The sequence below is a fragment of the Zea mays genome, chromosome 9 (genome assembly GCF_902167145.1).
Source record: "Zea mays cultivar B73 chromosome 9, Zm-B73-REFERENCE-NAM-5.0, whole genome shotgun sequence".
NCBI lineage: Eukaryota > Viridiplantae > Streptophyta > Magnoliopsida > Poales > Poaceae > Zea > Zea mays.
The window spans coordinates 48,008,157-48,030,018 of record NC_050104.1 but is presented as its reverse complement, the minus strand read 5'-3'; the positions used below and the strand labels follow the sequence as shown (position 1 = coordinate 48,030,018).

General features: G+C 44.1%; 2 protein-coding genes across 2 annotated transcripts; one reads left to right on the top strand and one right to left on the bottom strand.

Annotated features, from left to right (window-relative positions):
- Positions 1 to 16,356: 16,356 nt before the first annotated feature.
- On the bottom strand, positions 16,357 to 20,349 carry LOC100279955 (CDK5RAP3-like protein). The gene is made up of 9 exons (NM_001152905.1): positions 20,007 to 20,349; positions 19,717 to 19,811; positions 19,536 to 19,630; positions 19,301 to 19,436; positions 19,035 to 19,184; positions 18,397 to 18,930; positions 17,956 to 18,164; positions 17,645 to 17,777; positions 16,357 to 16,561 (listed from the first exon to the last, which is right to left on the bottom strand). The coding sequence occupies exons 1-9, from the start codon at positions 20,200 to 20,202 to the stop codon at positions 16,421 to 16,423; spliced, it is 1,689 nt and encodes a 562-aa protein (NP_001146377.1). The 5' UTR covers positions 20,203 to 20,349; the 3' UTR covers positions 16,357 to 16,420.
- Positions 20,350 to 20,559: 210 nt separating this feature from the next.
- On the top strand, positions 20,560 to 21,379 carry LOC100280051 (thioredoxin-like protein 5). Its single transcript, NM_001152992.1, has 2 exons — positions 20,560 to 20,778; positions 20,867 to 21,379. The coding sequence occupies exons 1-2, from the start codon at positions 20,625 to 20,627 to the stop codon at positions 21,127 to 21,129; spliced, it is 417 nt and encodes a 138-aa protein (NP_001146464.1). The 5' UTR covers positions 20,560 to 20,624; the 3' UTR covers positions 21,130 to 21,379.
- Positions 21,380 to 21,862: the final 483 nt, after the last annotated feature.

Below are 21,862 nucleotides of genomic sequence, written 5' to 3'. Positions count from 1 at the left end.
AAGGGCACATTTCCCTTTCAGATGATCTTGCTGATAGCCTCGCGTACAATAGTATAAAGGTATAGAAGTTAACTTTGAAGTTGGAAATGAAGTATCTTATTGTCATACTCAATTATTTCTTCTTTTTTGCAGGGCTTGATTCTTAGTAATGCCTTGAGGGCACAAAAGAGCGCTGAATACGAAGGTTGTACAATAGCTCTTAGCAACCTTCGCTCGGAGGTGATTGAACTGAGAAACGAAGGTCTAGAGAAAGACAAAATTTTGATTTCTTTGGTGAGTAAAATAAAAGAAGATGAAGCTAAGTACAAAGCTCAGGCCAAAGCCCAAAAAGCTGAGGTTGAAGACCTTCGTAGACAATTGGCTGAAGCTAATGAGAACTGCGCGCTCGCACAGGCTAACCAAGAGATTAGTGAATATTGGAAGAATAAGCTAGAGAAAAATGTTGAAGAACTTCGCGAATCCAAGGAAAAGTTTTTTGAAAAATCCTTGGATTGCGTGAAGAATTTAAAACTAGCTTCTCCAAATTGGGCGCCTACTCTTCTGAAGAAAATTTTATCCGAGGCGACCCCAAGGGCGTTATTGAATGGATAAGTGGAGAAGCCGAAGCCTTCGAGGAAATCTTGAATGATCGCGGGGATATTTGTGCTTTTTCCGGCGCTCGGGGAATCTCAGCTATTCTAGAGAAGGTCGGATGTGATCACGTCAAGGCTATATACCAGGCCGAAGCTGCCTTCTCCTTAGACGATACGAAGGATCCTTCAGCCGAAGCAACTTTATTGGGCGGAAAGTTTTATTTTGATGTCTGGGTGAACGGTGGCCGAGAGCTAGCCCACGAAATTATAAAAAAGAATGAAAAAGACACTCACGATGCCCGGGAAAAAGCAAAGCGAGCTGAAGAGGCTTCTAAACGCGAAAGGCGCATAGGTATTGTTTTTGATTTTTTAGCTTCAATACTTGCTTTGTGGCTTCGAATTAACAGTTTACCTTGAAAGGGAAATGTGCCCTTGGGCCATTTCTAAGTATTTTGGTGATTTAGGGTCTAACACAAGTGCTTAAATATAAAATGGTGAACAAAGTACAAACCAAGGATAAAGGTATGTTTCTCAAACTTAGTACATTGTTTTATGGACTAATGTATTGTGTCTAAGTGCTGGAAACAGGAAAAATCCAATTGAAAATGTCCTGGCTCGAGCAGCCAAGAATCTGCTCAGTCTGGGAGCACCGGACTGTCCGGTGGTGCACCGGACAGTGTCCGGTGCGCCAGGCTGGTTCGAGCGAAGTGGCCACTCTCGGAAATTCACCGGCGACGTACGGCTATAATTCACCGGACTGTCCGGTGAGCCAACTGTTGGCCGGGCCAACGGTCGGCCGCGCGATCTGCGCGGGACACGTGGCCGAGCCAACGGTTAGAAGGGGGCACCGGACTGTCCGGTGTGCACCGGACATGTCCGGTGCGCTAACGGCTCTCTGGCTGCCAACGGTCGGCTGCGCCAGTTAAGGAAAGAAATCGGGCACCGGACAGTGTCCGGTGTGCACCGGACTGTCCGGTGCGCCAGACGACAGAAGGCAAGAATTGCCTTCCCAGATTGCTCTCAATGGCTCCTAGCTGCCTTGGGGCTATAAAAGGGACCCCTAGGCGCATGGAGGAGCACATCAAGCATTCCTACAACATCTCTAAGCACCAAGACCTCGATTCCGCGCATTTGTTTCATTGTGATAGCATATAGAGCTCTAGTGGAGTTGTGAACTCATTGAGTTGTGTTGCGAGCTCTTGTTACGAATTGTGTGCGTGTTGATTCTCTGATTCTTGTGTCTTGTGTGCGTTGCTAATCCTCCCTTGCTCTGTGTTTCTTTGAGAACTTCAAGTGTAAGGGCGAGAGGCTCCAAGTTGTGGAGATTCCTCGCAAACGGGATTGAGAAAAGAAAGCAAAACACCGTGGTATTCAAGTGGGTCTTTGGACCGCTTGAGAGGGGTTGATTGCAACCCTCGTCCGTTGGGACGCCACAACGTGGAGTAGGCAAGCGTTGGTCTTGGCCGAACCACGGGATAACCACCGTGCCATCTCTGTGATTGATTTCTTGTGGTTATTGTGTTTTGTTGAGACTCCTCTCTAGCCACTTGGCATTTACTGTGCTAACGCTTAACCAAGTTTTTGTGGCTTAAGTTTTCAAGTTTTACAGGATCACCTATTCACCCCCCCCCCCTCTAGGTGCTCTCAATTGGTATCAGAGCCGTTCTCTTCACAAAGGGACTAATCGCCCGAAGAGATGGATCCTAAGGGGAAGGGTATCGTGATCAACGATAAAGAGAAGGAATCTTTCATCAACGAGCCAAAGGATGACAAGCCTACCGACTCGGGCTCGGGCCATAGACGGAAAGATGGGAAGAAGAAGAAGACAAGGCGCATCAAGGAAATTGTCTACTACGACGACAGCGACGAGTCATCTTCTTCCCAAAAGGACAACGACGACAACGACTACGAGAGGAGGAAACCAGTTAATTCGAACTTTTCTTTTGACTACTCTCGTATTCCGCAAAGTTCAAATTCACATTTGCTCTCCATTCCTCTCGGCAAGCCTCCACACTTTGATGGGGAGGACTACAGATTTTGGAGCCACAAAATGCGTAGTCACCTATTCTCTCTCCATCCAAGCATATGGGAGATTGTTGAAAATGGAATGAAGTTTGATAGCTCGGATAGTCCTATTTTTATTAATGAACAAATTCATAGAAATGCACAAGCTACTACTGTGTTGTTAGCCTCCTTGTGCAGGGACGAGTACCATAAGGTGAGCGGCTTGGACAATGCCAAGCAAATCTGGGACACCCTCAAGATCTCTCATGAGGGGAATGACGTCACCTTGCTCACCAAGATGGAGCTGGTAGAAGGCGAGCTCGGAAGATTTGCGATGATAAGGGGTGAGGAGCCAACCCAAACATACAACCGGCTCAAGACCCTTATCAACAAAATAAGGAGCTATGGAAGCACGCGATGGACGGACCATGACGTCGTCCGACTATTACTAAGGTCCTTTACCATTCTTGATCCTCATTTGGTGAATAATATTCGTGAGAATCCCAGGTACACCAAAATGTCGCCCGAAGAAGTCCTTGGAAAATTCGTAAGCGGGCAAATGATGATCAAGGAGGCGAGGTACGTGGACGACGCGTTGAACGGTCCAATCCATGAGCCTCAACCCATTGCTCTCAAGGCAACAAGGAGCAAGGAGGCGTTACCTAGCAAGGTGGCGCAAGTTGAGGCGGTAGGGCTCAATGATGAGGAGATGGCTCTCATCATCAAGCGCTTCAAGACGGCGCTTAAGGGTCGCAAGGAACAGCCAAGCAAGACCAAAGCCAAGGGGAAGCGCTCATGCTTCAAATGCGGTAAGATTGGTCATTTTATTGCTAACTGTCCCGATAATGAAAGTGACCAGGAACACGGGAGCAAGAGGGAAAAGAAGAAAAATTACAAGAAGGCCAAGGGCGAGGCACATCTAGGAAAGGAGTGGGACTCGGATTGCTCCTCCTCCGACTCTAACAATGAAGGACTCGCCGCCACCGCCTTCAACAAGTCATCCCTCTTCCCCAACGAGCGTCACACATGCCTCATGGCAAAGGAGAAGAAGGTATGTACTCGAGACGGTACTACTTATGATTCTTCTAGTGATGATGAGTCTAGCGATGAGGAAATAGATTACTCTAGCTTGTTCAAGGGATTGGATAGAAATAAAATTGATAAAATCAATGAGTTGATTGATGCCTTGAATGAGAAGGATAGACTCTTAGAGAAACAAGAGGATTTGTTGTATGAAGAACATGATAAATTTGTAGAGGCACAAAAATCCTATGCTTTAGAAGTTAAAAGAAATGAAATGCTTTCTTTTGAACTATCTACTTGTCATGAAACCATTTCTACTTTAGAAAGTGTTAACAATGATTTAAATGCTAACTTAGAAGTAGCAAATAAATCTAATTCTTGTGTAGAACATGTTATGATTTGTACTAGGTGTAAAGATTTTGATATTGATGCTTGTAGTGAACACCTAGTTTCAATTTCCAAATTAAAAGATGAATTGGCTAGTCTTAATGCCCAACTTAAGACTAGCAAAAGTGATTTCAATAAGCTAAAATTTGCAAGGGATGCCTACACAATTGGTAGACACCCCTCAATTAAGGATGGTCTTGGCTTCAAGAGGGAAGTCAAGAACTTAACAAGCCATAAGGCTTTCATCTCCACAAAGGAGAAAGGGAAGGCCCCTATGGCGAGTAATGCTAAAAAGAACCATGCCTTCATGTACCATGATAGAAAATTTTCTAGAAATGTTCATGATGATAGGAGTTGTAATGCTTTTGACTCTCATGCCTTGGTTGCTTCTAGTTCTTCCTATATGCATGGTAGAAATGTGTTTAGAAGAAATGTTGCTCATCATATGCCTAGGAGAAATGTTGTCAATACTCCTAGGAAAGTTAATGAACCTTCTACAATTTATCATGCTTTAAATGCTTCCTTTGCTATTTGTAGAAAGGATAGGAAGATAGTTGCTAGGAAATTAGGGGCAAAATGCAAGGGTGATAAAACTTGCATTTGGGTCCCTAAGACAATTGTGACTAACCTTGTAGGACCCAACAAGAGTTGGGTACCTAAGTCCCAAGCCTAAAATTGCCTTGCAGGTTTATGCATCCGGGGGTTCAAGCTGGATTATCGACAGCGGATGCACAAACCATATGACGGGGGAGAAGAAGATGTTCACTTCCTACGTCAAGAACAAGGATTCCCAAGATTCAATAATATTCGGTGATGGGAACCAAGGCAAGGTAAAAGGGTTAGGTAAAATTGCAATCTCAAATGAGCACTCTATTTCTAATGTGTTTTTAGTTGAGTCTCTTGGATATAATTTGCTATCTGTTAGTCAATTATGCAATATGGGATATAATTGTCTATTTACAAATGTAGATGTGTCTGTCTTTAGAAGAAGTGATGGTTCACTAGCTTTTAAGGGTGTATTAGACGGCAAACTTTATTTAGTTGATTTTGCAAAAGAGGAGGCCGGTCTAGATGCATGCTTAATTGCTAAGACTAGCATGGGCTGGCTGTGGCATCGCCGCTTAGCACATGTGGGGATGAAGAACCTTCACAAGCTTCTAAAGGGAGAACACGTGATAGGTCTAACCAATGTTACTTTCGAAAAAGATAGACCTTGTGCAGCTTGTCAAGCAGGTAAACAAGTGGGAGGAGCGCATCACAGCAAGAATGTGATGACCACATCGAGACCCCTAGAGCTGCTACATATGGACCTCTTCGGACCCGTCGCCTATCTAAGCATAGGGGGGAGTAAGTATGGTCTAGTTATTGTTGATGACTTTTCCCGCTTCACTTGGGTGTTCTTTTTGCAGGATAAGTCTGAAACCCAAGGGACCCTCAAGCGCTTCCTAAGGAGAGCTCAAAATGAGTTTGAGCTCAAGGTGAAAAAGATAAGGAGCGACAACGGGTCCGAGTTCAAGAACCTTCAAGTGGAGGAGTACCTTGAGGAGGAAGGGATCAAGCACGAGTTCTCCGCTCCCTACACACCACAGCAAAATGGTGTGGTAGAGAGGAAGAACAGGACGCTAATCGATATGGCGAGGACGATGCTTGGAGAATTCAAGACCCCCGAGCGTTTTTGGTCGGAAGCTGTGAACACAGCTTGCCACGCCATCAACAGGGTCTACCTTCACCGCCTCCTCAAGAAGACGTCGTATGAGCTTCTAACCGGTAACAAACCCAATGTATCTTACTTTCGTGTATTTGGGAGTAAATGCTACATTCTAGTGAAGAAAGGTAGAAATTCTAAGTTTGCTCCCAAAGCTGTAGAAGGGTTTTTGTTAGGTTATGACTCAAATACAAAGGCGTACAGAGTCTTCAACAAATCATCGGGTTTGGTTGAACTCTCTAGCGACGTTGTATTTGATGAGACTAATGGCTCTCCAAGAGAGCAAGTTGTTGATCTTGATGATGTAGATGAAGAAGATATTCCGACGGCCGCTATACGAACCATGGCGATTGGTGATGTACGACCACAGGAACAAAAGGAGCAAGATCAACCTTCTTCCTCAACTATGGTGCATCCCCCAACTCAAGACGATGAACAGGTTCATCAACAGGAGGCGTGTGATCAAGGGGGAGCACAAGATGATCATGTGATGGAGGAAGAAGCGCAACCGGCACCTCCAACCCATGTTCGAGCGATGATTCAAAGGGATCATCCCGTCGACCAAATTCTGGGTGATATTAGCAAGGGAGTAACTACTCGTTCTCGATTAGTTAATTTTTGTGAGCATTACTCCTTTGTCTCTTCTATTGAGCCTTTCAGGGTAGAAGAGGCCTTGCTAGATCCGGACTGGGTGTTGGCCATGCAAGAGGAGCTCAACAACTTCAAGAGAAATGAAGTTTGGACGTTGGTGCCTCGTCCTAAGCAAAATGTTGTGGGAACCAAGTGGGTGTTCCGCAACAAACAAGACGAGCACGGGGTGGTGACAAGGAACAAGGCTCGACTTGTGGCAAAAGGTTATGCCCAAGTCGCAGGTTTGGACTTTGAGGAGACTTTTGCTCCTGTGGCTAGGCTAGAATCCATTCGTATTTTGCTAGCATATGCCGCTCACCATTCTTTCAGGTTGTTCCAAATGGATGTGAAGAGCGCTTTCCTCAACGGGCCAATCAAGGAGGAGGTGTACGTGGAGCAACCCCCTGGCTTCGAGGATGAACGGAACCCCGACCACGTGTGTAAGCTCTCTAAGGCGCTCTATGGACTTAAGCAAGCCCCAAGAGCATGGTATGAATGCCTTAGAGATTTCTTAATCGCTAATGCTTTCAAGGTTGGGAAAGCCGATCCAACTCTGTTCACTAAGACTTGTGACAGTGATCTTTTTGTATGCCAAATTTATGTCGATGACATAATATTTGGTTCTACTAATAAAAAGTCTTGTGAAGAGTTTAGCATGGTAATGACGCAGAAATTCGAGATGTCGATGATGGGCGAGTTGAACTACTTCCTTGGGTTCCAAGTGAAGCAACTCAGGGATGGCACCTTCATCTCTCAAACAAAGTACACACAAGACTTGCTAAAGCGGTTTGGGATGAAGGACGCCAAGCCCGCAAAGACTCCGATGGGGACCAACGGACACACCGACCTCAACAAAGGAGGTAAGTCCGTTGATCAAAAGGCATACCGGTCAATGATAGGGTCATTACTTTACTTATGTGCTAGTAGACCGGATATTATGCTTAGCGTATGCATGTGTGCTAGATTTCAATCCGATCCTAAGGAGTGTCACCTAGTGGCGGTGAAGCGAATCCTTAGATATTTAGCTGCTACGCCTTGCTTCGGGATCTGGTATCCAAAGGGGTCTACCTTTGACTTGATAGGATATTCAGATTCCGATTATGCTGGATGTAAGGTCGATAGGAAGAGTACATCGGGGACGTGCCAATTCTTAGGAAGGTCCCTGGTGTCATGGAATTCTAAGAAACAAACCTCCGTTGCCCTATCCACCGCTGAGGCCGAGTATGTTGCCGCAGGTCAGTGTTGCGCGCAACTACTTTGGATGAGGCAAACCCTCAGGGACTTTGGCTACAATCTGAGCAAAGTCCCACTCCTATGTGATAATGAGAGTGCTATCCACATGGCGGAAAATCCTGTTGAGCACAGCCGCACAAAGCACATAGACATCCGGCATCACTTTTTGAGAGACCACCAGCAAAAGGGAGATATCGAAGTGTTTCATGTGAGCACCGAGAACCAGCTAGCCGATATCTTTACCAAGCCTCTAGATGAGAAGACCTTTTGCAGGTTACGTAGTGAGCTAAATGTCTTAGATTCGCGGAACTTGGATTGATTTATAGCATACACGTGTTTATGCTTTTGATCATGTTCCTTATGCATATTGTTGCTTAATAATGGTGCTCAAGTTGTACAAACACTCCCTGGACCTCACAAGTCTGTTGCAATGTGATGCACATGTTTAGGGGGAGATGTGTTACAACTTGACCCTTTGAGATTAACCATGTGCTTGAGTTTGCTGTTTTAGTCTCAAAGAAAGATTGAAAGGAAAAGGTGGACTTGGACCATGAAAGACTTCCACTGCACTCCGATGAGAGGGTAACTTATTCCAAGTTCATCTCATGTACTCTTATTGCCTTTGTATTCTTATTGAAGATTTTGGTGAGGCAATGGGGTTCAAGGGCCAAGGTTTATCCCGTTTTGGTGCTTGATGCCAAAGGGGGAGAAAATAAAGGCCAAAGCGATAAATGGATCAGCTACCACTTGAGAGATTTTGAAAATAGTAGAATAGAGCTTTTGGTTGGTCAAAACTCTTTTATTGTCTCTCTTGTCAAAAGTTGGCTTCTTGTGGGGAGAAGTGTTGATTATAGGAAAAAGGGGAGTTTTTGAAATCTTGAATCAATTTCTCTTGGAATCACTCTCTTTATGTCTTAACATGAGTGTTTGACTTAGAGATAGAAATTTGAGTTTGATTTGCAAAAACAAACCAAGTGGTGGCAAAGGGTGATCCATATATGTCAAAATTGAACCAAAACAATTTGAGTTCTTATTTGAATTGGTTTTGTATTTGTTCTACTTGCTCTATATTGTGTTGGCATAAATTACCAAAAAGGGGGAGATTGAAAGGGAAATGTGACCTTGGGCCATTTCTAAGTATTTTGGTGATTTAGGGTCTAACACAAGTGCTTAAATATAAAATGGTGAACAAAGTACAAACCAAGGATAAAGGTATGTTTCTCAAACTTAGTACATTGTTTTATGGACTAATGTATTGTGTCTAAGTGCTGGAAACAGGAAAAATCCAATTGAAAATGTCCTGGCTAGAGCAGCCAAGAATCTGCTCAGTCTGGGAGCACCGGACTGTCCGGTGGTGCACCGGACAGTGTCCGGTGCGCCAGGCTGGTTCGAGCGAAGTGACCGCTCTCGGAAATTCACCGGCGACGTACGGCTATAATTCACCGGACTGTCCGGTGTGCACCGGACTGTCCGGTGAGCCAACTGTTGGTCGGGCCAACGGTCGGCCGCGCGATCTGCGCGGGACACGTGGCCGAGCCAACGGTTAGAAGGGGGCACCGGACTGTCCGGTGTGCACCGGACATGTCCGGTGCGCCAACGGCTCTCTGGCTGCCAACGGTCGGCTGCGCCAGTTAAGGAAAGAAATCGGGCACCAGACTGTGTCCGGTGTGCACCGGACTGTCCGGTGCGCCAGACGACAGAAGGCAAGAATTGCCTTCCCAGATTGCTCTCAACGGCTCCTAGCTGCCTTGGGGCTATAAAAGAGACCCCTAGGCGCATGGAGGAGCACATCAAGCATTCCTACAACATCTCTAAGCACCAAGACCTCGATTCCGCGCATTTGTTTCATTGTGATAGCATATAGAGCTCTAGTGGAGTTGTGAACTCATTGAGTTGTGTTGCGAGCTCTTGTTACGAATTGTGTGCGTGTTGATTCTCTGATTCTTGTGTCTTGTGTGCGTTGCTAATCCTCCCTTTCTCTGTGTTTCTTTGAGAACTTCAAGTGTAAGGGCGAGAGGCTCCAAGTTGTGGAGATTCCTCGCAAACGGGATTGAGAAAAGAAAGCAAAACACCGTGGTATTCAAGTGGGTCTTTGGACCGCTTGAGAGGAGTTGATTGCAACCCTCGTCCGTTGGGACGCCACAACGTGGAGTAGGCAAGCGTTGGTCTTGGCCGAACCACGGGATAACCACCGTGCCATCTCTGTGATTGATTTCTTGTGGTTATTGTGTTTTGTTGAGACTCCTCTCTAGCCACTTGGCATTTACTGTGCTAACGCTTAACCAAGTTTTTGTGGCTTAAGTTTTCAAGTTTTACAGGATCACCTATTCACCCCCCCCCCCCTCTAGGTGCTCTCATACCTACTACAGCTGAACTATCCCCGCCACTGGAGCCGTACAATCCCCTAGCTGATCCAGAAATGAAGGAAGCACTGGACATTATAAGCATGGCGAACTCCATTATCGACGAAGTCGTCGATAAACTATTGAACAAAGTCACAGAAAAAGTCCTTAGAGAAGAATAGACTTTATTGTAATAATATTTTGAAATGCTTGATGTATGGAACAATTAAAGGAAGATTAGGCGTCTATTGTAACAAAACTATGTAACATTTGATGTATGTAATATTGAAATCAATGTGTAAGTTGTTGTAATTTATTTCTTTGCGATGCATGAAACATACACACATACCGCTTTTTGAGCCTTCGGCGAAAAAACACCTTCCCTTCTTTTCATGCTTCGTAAAGAATGAAGCCCCTTCTAAGGCAGATCTGATAGCATTGTCACCCGAAGCTTGCTTCATGCCTTAGAACATTTTCATTCAATCGAAGTATTTCCAAAGATTTGCTTCGTATTCAGTCTTTCTGTTGATGCGATATGATGTATGATGTGATGCTATGCTAAATGATGCGATGATATGATGCAATATGATGATGTTTTAACACCCACAGTGGTACACGGAAGACTCTGCATCCCCTTAGGAACGTCTTTTGAGTCTAAACTCTGCATCCCCTTAGGAATGACTTTTGAGCTTCTTCACCTTCTATTTTTGGTGGTATAAGTTCTGCATCCCCTTAGGAACGACTTTTGAACTTCTTCGCCTTATATTTCGACGGTATAAGTTATGCATCCCCTTAGGAACAACTTTTGAACTTCTTCGCCTTATATTTTGGCGGTATTTGGCTCTGCATTCCCTTCGGAACGACTTTTGAGCAGAAAACTTACATTGCGCTCCCTTAGGAACGACTTTTTGTAGCTCCCGCCAATTTTGGCTCTGCGTTCCCTTAGGAACGACTTTTGAGCTGAAAACTTACGCTGCGCTCCCTTAGGAACGACTTTTTGTAGCTTCGTCAACTTTGGCTCTGCATTCCCTTAGGAACGACTTTTGAGCTTCGAAATCTACTTTGTTCCTTTAAGAGTCGTCGTTCGAGCTTCGTAAATCTATGAAGAAGATATATTTCATTCTTGTGTAGGCAGAATTATTATAAGAAATTGAAACTGAGTTTTTCATTACTTGTTTCTCAAACAGAAAGTAAAATGGCATAAAGATAAAAGTACTTCAGAAGTAGGATATTCCTCAGTATATGTGCTTCGATTCTGGTACAGTGTTGTTGACTGTACGAGCTTCAGACTCCTCCCTGAAGTCGCGTTGCTATTGGGGGTGTTGACGCCCCTCTGGTTGCTAGCTTCCTGTATGAGTAAGTGGCAATGGTGGTGGCAGAGGAAGCTGAGGCCAGGAAGCTTGTGAATGGCTTGCCGAAGCAACAGAAGCTGCAGGTTGATTGCCCACATATTCTGGTATGTAGGGAGAGTAGCACGAAGCAGTATGTAAAACCTGCTTCGGCTGGTTCTGCCGGGCTTCTGCTTCGGCAATCTCTTTTTACTTCTGAATGGTAACCTGGCACGTTCTTGTAGTGTGGCCCTTGTCTTCACCACAAAATAAGCAATAGATTTTCCTAGGCTGATCCCCATATCTTCCTCTGAAGCCACTGCCGCCTCTGCCCCTTGGAGCTGGTGGCCTGAAGGAGCTTTGTTGCTGCCCTGAAGACTGTGAGCTGTGTTGTGTACTTTTTGATCTGACATGCCTAGGGTGGATTCTTCCTCCGAAACCCCTAGTCATCTCAGAAAACCTATAAGCTTCCTCCCTTCTTTGGCGGAAATCATTGTCGGCCCAGATATACTCATCCATTTTCTGAAGCAGCTTCTCCAGCGTCTGAGGGGGCTTCCTGGCTAAGTATTGAGCCATGGGTCCTAGCCGAAGACCCTTGATCATGGCCTCAATGACGATTTCATTGGGCACTATGGGCGCTTGTGCTCTCATATGGAAGAACCTTCAGACATACGCCTGGAGGTGTTCTTCGTGGTCTTGCGTGCACTGGAACAAGGCTTGTGCAGTAACTGGCTTCGTCTGAAACCTTTGGAAACTGGTGATCAGCATGTCCTTCAGCTTCTGCCATGATGTGATTGTTCCTGGCCGAAGAGAGGAGTACCAGGTTTGCGCAACATTCTTTACGGCCATGACGAAGGATTTCGCCATGACTGCAGTATTGCCCCCATACAAAGATATGGTGGCTTCGTAGCTCATCAGAAACTGCTTCGGATCTGAGTGTCCATCATACATGGGGAGCTAGGGTGGCTTGTATAATGGGGGCCATGGGGTAGCCTGCAGTTCTGCTGACAGAGGAGAAGCATTATCTAAAGCAAAATTTCCATGGTGGAAATCATGATACCACTCATCATCATCATAGGAATTGTCCTGACGAAGCTCTCTGCGTTGGGGTTGTCGGTCCTGGTCATCTTGAGTGAGATGACGCATTTCCTCAACTGCTTCGCCGATCTTCTTCTGTAGCTCGGAGAGACGAAGCATCTTCTTCTTCCTCTGGACCTGTTGATGGATGGCTTTGAGGTCCATTATTTCTTGGTCCAGTTCCTCCTCTTGAGGAGTTGGACTTGTAGCCTTCCTTTTTTGAGTTCTGGCTTCACGCAATGTTTCCTGGTTGACATCTAGTGGCTGCAGTGCAGCCCCTAGCCCTGAAGAAGCTTTCTTCGGTGGCATGACGAAGGTCATGGCTTGCCGAAGGTGGTCGAATGGGTTCACCGGAGGTGGGCGCCAATGTTTGGGACTTGTTCTCAAATGCTATGAGTTAAGAACAAGGCAACACAAAATGTTAATAGTTAAAGACTTCGTCCTTCGAAGCATTATCTCCCTTAGGGTATAATGATCTTCAGACGAAGGTTATGAAGGACGTACCTTCATCATCTCAGTATATAATAAAGTACGTAGAAGCATATGAAATATGGAAAATAACATGAATAATTATATGACATTATCAGAATATTTTTATTATTTTATCATGAATAAACATGAACAGTATTGAATTACATTTATACCTTCGGCTTGACAGAAGATAAAGATCCAAGCGTGACGTGCGAATGAATACAAGTCAGTGTGAACAGTATGATGTTACTGTTCATCTATTTATAGGCACAGGACGCAGCCTGTGTAAAATTACATCCATGCCCTTTATGTTTACTGTTGACTTAAGGACAATCTATCGAGGACTAGATAGCATTTTCCTCTTTAAGTCGGTTCCATTTTCCGCTGATAAGCTGAAGCTTCCCTACGCGTAGCTTCGGAATTGGTTCAACCTTCTTCCCGACCATGCTTTTCATATCGTGTACATCTTCATTCCGAGACCGAAGGTCCCTGTGACTGTATTATACTTGGGAAACATGTTAGTTGTGTTTTTGAGGACCTTCGGAGGACAAAGGCCCCCAACAAGTCTCTTCGACCACCATCATTGTTATGGTGGTTGTTGTTTTGCTTGAAGCCTTTGGAGTGGCTTTGTCCTCCAGGGTTTCCTCGGTCATTTCCTCAAAAAGTAAAACATTTATCACAAGCGTTATATGCCCCACCTTTCTCGGTGTCTTCATAGTTGTTGCAGCTGAAGTTGCTTTTGGCATAGGTTGTATTTCAGCAAAGGGAGCTTCATAAAGAATGGGTAATTCGACAACTTCGTCACCTCCACGATTTTCTTGCAAAACATGTGAGAACCATTTAAGAAAATAATGAACAATGAGCTTTAAATATCACTAGAAAATGTACAAAGATTCCACTTTATACCTTTGAGGATTCTGAAACTCCGGCAGCCAGCACTGGTTCGATAATAGATGCTCGTTCTTTGAAGCTACTTTTGATTCTAGCAGGTTCATCTTTCACAACAGAAATCCTATGACGTTTGGTGGTAACCTTCACATGCTTATGTTTTACTTTCTTCCCCCACCTTGTGTTAGCTGGGGGTAGTTGGGATAAACAAACACGACTGTATCAAACACACGGTTCAACAGTCGCTTCTTCTGGGCTCGAAGGCGACAGTCAATGCTTTGTCTTCCTTATTGTTATAGTTTACAAGAATTTCGTTACACTTATACTCAATAGACTCTAGCCATTTGTCACATGACTCTCCGAATTCACTCTCGAATTTATATGTGTATTTCAATCTAACAAGACCTAGCTCCTGCTCCGAAAAGAACTGTCTTTCTTGAGCTCTGGCATCACCCACTCAGCCCTTAGTGGCCATATATTAAACACCAAGTGTTCCTGAATCAGATCCCTTGGACTAATGTGGGTACAAACGGCGTTGAAGGTAATCAAGGTAGCCTAGGCTTCAAAGTTCATATAGTAGATCAGTCTCTTAATGCCGAAGCTGCGCTTGATAAGCCTCTGGATTATGCCCTTGATATCTTGTTTATCCTCTAGATCATTCTTCACGTAAAACCACTCTATCGTCCAAGAGTTGGGCCATTTACTATGATACGTCAGAGTAGGGAACTGAGTCTCTTTTCAAAAGGAAAAATGCTAGCATCCAAAGTTGTTACGAAGTCGCTCTTTCTAAGTCGCCTTCGTTTCATAATGCAGCTCGTGAATATGGCAAAATCATTCCGCATTTGACTCTACGCCATGACTTCTACAACCCAAATAAAACCCCAAGCCTCGTTATTGCGTTGGGGGTTAGTTGATGAAGATATATATCAAACCTCTTTAACACTCCCACTATCATCTTGTGTAGTGGGACCGAAGCCCAGCCTTAAGAAAGCTTCGCAAAATCACTACTTCATTCTCTTTCGATAAGGGTGTAGTGTCTTCTCCCCCTAATCTAACTGAGTCGATATCAGATATGTAGTTTGTGTTCTTCAGAACTTGAATATTCACTCATAATTAATGACTTCCCGAAGCTCACGTGACTTGGCTTCGTTGGCTAGATTTCATTGTTGTCTTCCTCAAGATCCAGATCTTTGCTCTCATCTTCGGACCCCTTTGTTGGTCCAACTAGGCTGCCCCCATCTTTGCTTTTGATAATCAGTCCAGCCGCACCAAGCAAAGCTTTGCTTGCAACAACTGAGATATCTTCCTGCCTTACAGCCACATTAGAAGTAGAAACCAAGGTGAGTTCAAGGGTCGTCTGCTCTCTCGCCATCTCTTAAAGCAACAAATCTAGGAATAAAATCATGTGGAAAAGGCGTTGGTTCGAAACAAGCTTCGAAGGCAGCGAAAGCGATGGCAACAGGTGGGCAATAGCAATAAATGTTGTACTCAGTCAAGGGGTATCATCTCTTTTTATAAAAAAAATGACGCGTGAATCGAGATTCCACTCACCCACACTCACTGAAAAACGGTGCCCACTTGCCAAGGGTTTGTAAAACGTATGGTTAAAAATTTGTTTTCAATAACGAGCTCGGGGAAAGTGTTTTTGGACCTTCGACATAAGGTCTGTTTCGTTTATTCTATGGTTTGAGCTTGTTATGTAAAACGAACTAACATAACGAGGGGCTACTGTTAGAGGCCTTCTCGAACCGAAGCTCCTCAAAACATGAGGTTGCCAATTGTTTTTTTTTTTGTCTGTTTCGAGTGCTCCGAAGGGACAATAAAGCACACCTTTGTTCAAGACCTTCGCTTGAACGACAAACACGCATAGCGAAGCTAAATGCTTCGGCTCCATGATGCATGCGGGTGTCAACAAGCTAACAAAGAAGGGAAAGAAAACCTGAAGGCTTGATCAACGTGTCGATAAAGGAAAAGGTGATGATACCTCAGAAGATTTTGTAGTTTGTATGTATAGAAATTGATGGTATATTTGTAATTTCGTACGAAGATCTACTGAGTCACCACTATAAATGTGTACAGTGTCATGCATAAAAGACACATTTTGTTGGTCGAGGCCTTATTTACTCCACCTACGAAGTTGTACCTCCTTCACATCTATATCTCTTCTTTTGTCTACAAAAGATATATTCGTAATTGTGCATAATGAAGCAATGAAAATAATACAACAGTAATTACACTTCTTAATCGTCTTTACTTTGCATAGCCTCATTCCTTATCATTTTCTGTTTGTCATTAACTGTGTTGCCTGTTTTAGTTCATTCTTGGAATCAGGTGACCAACATATAGCATTTGCTACGGATATATACTGCTTCATTACTAGACCTTAATACAGTGCCTTGCTTACGTGGACTCCATAAGATGGGATTGCTGCCTAAATAAGCGGTAAAACCACTTTTAGATCTTCTATCATTTATATCTTTTACCTAATTTGTATTAGAAAAAAGCACAAATAAGAGTATAATTCGACTTCTTAATTTTCAATCCTAAATTAGTGGTCTACTTGATATACCTCAATATCTTTGTCCTGAGAGTGCTATAATATGACCGGTCCCTACGATGAAGCTGACACTTTAATTCAAACCCATACATCCGCACTTCCGTGCAGCAAAGAAACAGGACCAGGAAACCATAAATATTCAGAAGTATATACCATAAGATAATATTTTTGCAATCTTATTTGGTCCAGGAACGGAAATACAGTCATCCAGCTAATTGACTAACACTTGAGCTCAGTAAAGTATTGATCTCTCCAATTATATACACTGGTCTTCCATCAAAAACAGACGACAGTGTCGACTCACACAGCTTCTTTAGTTCCCTTGTTTTTGTAATTGCTGCCTCCTGTATATATAGAAGGAAAATAATTAACATACTCCACATTCAGCAAACTTAAAAAGATTTATTGGCTATATAAAGCGCAAGGACCAAGGAGACATATTGGTGTTTTGGTTCATTAGCACATAATGGACTCCAATTTGCAATGAGCAAATATGAATCATAAGCATAGGTATTTTTGCAACACTATAAATCATAAGGCTGTCTCCAATAGATCGTGTATATGTCATGCAAAACACTGTTTTGCACTGCTCACAAAGTGAAGTTTGAAATATTAGATGAGACAAGAGATAAGATGGTAAGCTGCTGGACACAGCTAAGTATAGGCATTTTCGCACCGATATTATGTGCTACTACACGTGTTTTTACCAATCTCAGAAAAACTGTAAAAGTATATGTGCAAATGAAAAGTGCAACAGAATATAAGGCCCCGTTTGTTTCCTATCATTTCGAGGAATTGGAATCTTACTAATAGAATAGACTATTTTTTTAGAATATGACATTCCACCACTTTCCAAAGTTATCATATAAGCCTACCTCAAATTCATGGGGTGAGAGATGGAAATTGATTCTATAGATTTACATGCTATTTTTCCGATGTACAACTTATAGCACATTCTTCTACTTGCGCCTCTATAACATAAATGTAGTATATAACTATCTCTCTCATATGATTTAGGATAATATACAAATATATTACATAAATAAATATATAAACTTAATTAGTTTTGTCTAAATTATAATTATTAAAATAGAATTCAATTCCAAGAAAACAAACGGGCCCTAATTGAAATTCATTTCTGGGCACTGTAGTTAGTTAGAATTTGCAGGGGCACACTGCAGAGCTATTTCGCCAAATAAAATAAGACATTAGCTGGCAAACAATGTGGAAATTCGAAGGTAATCTTTTCCATCATCCACCAGCAAATGGATGACTTGTGTGTCGGAACAGCATCAAGCTCAATAGCAAATTGCCAGGATATTTGAATCATCCATCAGACAAAGTATGCTTTTACAGAGTGTCTCAGCAAGTGATGAAACTGTGTTTTTCTATAGCCAATTTTACTAAGGATTTTTTTTCCCACTTACTTGCTTTGGCCATGATGATGACAGTGCGTTTTGCAGCTCCATACGCTTAACAGATAAATCACCTAAACCTTCCCGTAGTTTTACTTCGTGATGCTTCTTCTCTTCTAAGCTTGAAACTAATCTATCCAGAAACCTTGGGAAAAGAAGAAACAGTGACCAGTTAAAGAATATATAGAAACATTATGCATTTATGGTGAAAAAACTGGTGTAGTATGCAAGCCTTCAAGAACAGGCTGAGAAAGAACTTTTGCACTTTATAGAACTAGTAGTGAAAGACATTAAGGAGACCAGGAAGCTTCATAACCCCTTACCTTTTAGAGTTAAGGATCATTATAAGGTCAAGAGTCTTCTGATTAGTTAGCAATGAGATTGCTGACGAGATCTCTACAAGCATGTTCTCCAAACTGTCAGGAGCATGCTGCTGGAGAACAAAAGGTGAGACAGCTTGCACTTGATGCTGTAGAGATGATGTGTCTGCATTCCTCATCTCCCCTAAGCGTTGAGTCAAAAATGATTTTACCTGTTTCAGTTACCATAAATTAATGAACTATACAGTACAATGGCAATGAGAGGGTGCATCCAGAAAGCAGCCTTGTCTCACCATACAACGCAAACACTAGTCACCAACTGAATTTCTAAAAATAACATTATTCTTCAGTACAAACAAGATGAAAGGGAAAGGTAATAAGAAAGATTATGCAATAGCATCTGAACTAGAAAAGATGGGGAGGGAGTGGGAATGGTCAACATACCTCGAGTAAATCATCCAGAATATTATTCCTATATTCTTTTTCCAGCAACAAACTTCTATCTTCAGCTATCATTTGAGACTGAGATTGCTCTAATACAGATGAAGCATTCTGTATACTAGCAATTTCTTCAGAACTATCAGCAGTGATGTCCCAGCAAATACCAGACTCAGATGATGCAAGATCTTCTTTGTTCATTGATTTGTCTGAGACACCAACATTATAATTTTCAGAACCGGCCAGCTCTATATTAGCATCAATAATTTCATACGATCCAAAGCCATCGCCAGATTCTTCACCAGGTTGTTCCACAGCACCAATGTCCCAATCAATTTCATTAGTATCCACAGAAATGTCCCAATCAATATCATCAGCAGCAGCAACATTTGAGTCAATTTCTCCCGCGATCACAGTAAACCCAGGAGATTTTGATGCCTCTCCAAGAGAACTCTTGATCTCATTATATACTGAGACATGCAAAGAAGGAGGATTGGCCTGCAAGTCTTTCAGTTTGGGTAGCACAGAATCACTATTTCTCTGAAGTTCAGAAGAACAAAGTGGTTAAAATTCACAAAAATGTTTCTAGCAGCCGAAAATTGTGTATTCAGTAAGTGATGTGTTCTACATAGTCCTGATTGCACCTTGTCCTCAGTATGGCAGTCCTTAACAAAAGTTGTGTAGTACTCCATAGCATTTGAGACAGGATCACTGTTCAGGACCTCCAAGATTTTGCTAAAAGTAGATGGGAGTGTTTTTGCGGACTCTATTAGTTCTTCCCTCACATTTATTCCCTGCAGATGATAAAGTTTAAAACAAGTGGCACTCCAGGTCAGTATGATGTGGTGAGTAATGTATAATAGAGAAGCCAAATACCCTTAAAGGTAGGGTGAAAGGTAGAGAAGCTGACCTGTAAACCGAGTTCCTGGCAGGCTTCTACATATCTAGTCGCTGACAATGCCGCAAGACGCTTGATGTCAGCCTCCCTTCGATCAAGCTCTGCAAGCTGCTGCTGAGTCTTCTGCATCTGCTTCCTCTGATATGGACTTGAAGGTGCCCAAAATCAAATCAATTAACAATGGCCAAGCTCAGCTAATCACAAATTTAGTTGACAGTCAAACTAAAAATCTAGGCAGATTTCATACATGTCATAGTTAACATTTTGAACCATGATCTGCGCTGCCTCTCCAAGGAAGACATGGTCCTTCTCGTAAGCTTTAATAATTGACTCCCATTCACCCTAGAAAATACAATTGTATTAAGTTTGAATGTCAATTCAAGCAAACGACGATGCATTTGTCCCATAGATGAAAAAGCAAACACTACCGCGGATCCCGTCAGGCGGCCAAATATGTTGCGACTCTCGGTGTTGGATTCTAGGAGAATGCTGTATATCTTCTTTGCTTCAAGGTAGCCAATTTCTAAACCAAGGCAAGGAACCAGAAGGAAAGGATTACATTCCACACAGCAAATAGAGTAGGAAAATAGAATCGAGCGACCTAAGAAAGCAAGATAAGGAAGAAAGTGGCGGGGTTCGGCGGGAGGGTAGGGTTTACAAGAGCATGGAGAAATTCTTACACTGATGACCCGCTGAGAGGGAGGAACAACTCTACTACCTTCTGGATCGAGGGCGAGGAGTGAGGGGTGCAGGTTCCGCGGCAGGGCGGAGAAAGCGGGCGCGATGCGGGCGCGAATACCGGCGAGGCGCTTCCGCCAGTCGTGCGGCACTCGCTTGCGGTCCACGAGCCACTCCTGGAGGCGGCCAAAGGCGATGTCGATGGGGAGGTTGCGGATCTCCGACGGGTCGTGCATCGTCGCGCCCGCGGCGTCCGCGCGGCAGGCAGATCACGCGGCCGGCGAGGGGGAAGGAGACGACGAACGCGAGGCCGGAACCGATCGGGGAGAACGACGAGAGTGAAGTAGTGAACGATGTATGAGGATGACTCTGTTGGACTCGGCTGCATTTGGTTGTTGGGCTCGACGGTAGCTCTTGGGCCTCTTCAGTCCATACCCAAACCTCCCCCGATTCCGGCTCGCGTACGCAACACGCGGGTTGAGATGCGGGGACCACCGGCAGGCTGCGAGAAATCCCAGAAAGGAATCACACGGCACGCCGTCTCGTGTGCTTCCTAGGTCATTCGGTCATTCCACTTCCACCAATCTGTCTCCCAATCTTTCTTGCTGCTCCAATTCGCTCTCTTTACTCGGCCAGCGGAAGGGGAGAGGAGGGCGAGATGACGGTGGAGAAGGTGGACGCGGGGCTTTCCGACTTCGACGCCCACTTCGATCGCCTCTTCGCTTCCCCGGACGCCGCCTCCGACGGCAAGGTGAAGCTGCTGCTCTTCCTGGCCGACCGCAAGCCTGGCTCCTCCCTCTCCTGGTGCCCCGGTAAGCCCAGATTCTGGGAATTCAGCTCTAGTCGTGGTGACGCTCTGGTCCCGTACTTACCCACCGTCGTCGTTGTGCGGCGCGGCAGACTGCAACGTGGCGGAGCCGGTGATCTACGAGCGGCTGGAGGCACTGGAGGGCAAGGACGCGGTGCTCCTGCGCGCCTACGTCGGGGACAAGCCCACTTGGCGCGACCCGGCGCACCCGTGGAGGGTGGACCCCAGGTTCGGGCTCAAGGGCGTGCCAACGCTGATCCGCTGGGAGGATGGCGCCGCCGCCGCCCGCCTCGGGGACGACGAGGCGCACCTCAAGGACAAGGTTGACGCCCTCCTCTGCGCTGGCGGCAACTGAGTACTGACAGATCTGGTTTCCCGTTCGGGTTCCATCTGCGTAGAGTGGCCATAATAACATGTACTGTAATTCAGTTCATCTACATGCCGGACCAGAAGCTGGGGAATCGTGTGAAGCTTAATAATTCAGTTTATCTACATGCCGAACCAGAAGCTGGGAAATTGTGTGGAACTAATAATTCAGTTCATATATGACCAAAAAAAAAGAAACTGCGAGATTGTTAAGCTAGTATTTCGATGGTATCACAGTACAATATAGTACATTCCCAGAGTCCGAATCCTAGGTTCAAATGTTCAATTAAATAATTGCATTTCACGATCTTTGGGCTGTGGTCTTTGCGCTGTTTGCTGTTCCAAATAGTACATTCCGACAATGGTATAAATTCAGCCAAGCGAACAGGGTTACCACGGCTAAGGCTGTCTTATTTGCCTACAGTTTACCACCACACTTAAAGTTAGATAAGTTTGACTGTGTGTTTGGTTTATAATTAAAATTGTGGCAAAATTTTTCTTGTGCTGTGTAGGTCCTACTCATCAATGATTTCTAAAAGTGTGGCAGATTTTTTAGGCATGTCATGATGTAGAATTTAAGCGTCTAACTGGCAATTTTTTGGTGTCTTTACAACCAAACTGCCCCTTTCCCTTGTAGTATCACAGTATAGTACTTGTGTTACTTCCCTTTCTCTTGTAGATATAATACAGTACATACTTGAACAATTTGAACAACAAAATAT

Coding starts and splice junctions, on each gene's coding strand:
- LOC100279955 (NM_001152905.1), bottom strand. CDS start 20,202: ATGCACGACCCGTCGGAGATCCGCAACCTCCCCATCGACATCGCCTTT. Junction 19,437..19,535: donor CAAAATGTTAACTATGACAT/GTATGAAATCTG, acceptor GGCACCTTCAAG/TCCATATCAGAGGAAGCAGA. Junction 18,931..19,034: donor ACTGCCATACTGAGGACAAG/GTGCAATCAGGA, acceptor TCTGAACTTCAG/AGAAATAGTGATTCTGTGCT.
- LOC100280051 (NM_001152992.1), top strand. CDS start 20,625: ATGACGGTGGAGAAGGTGGACGCGGGGCTTTCCGACTTCGACGCCCAC. Junction 20,779..20,866: donor CTCCCTCTCCTGGTGCCCCG/GTAAGCCCAGAT, acceptor GCGGCGCGGCAG/ACTGCAACGTGGCGGAGCCG.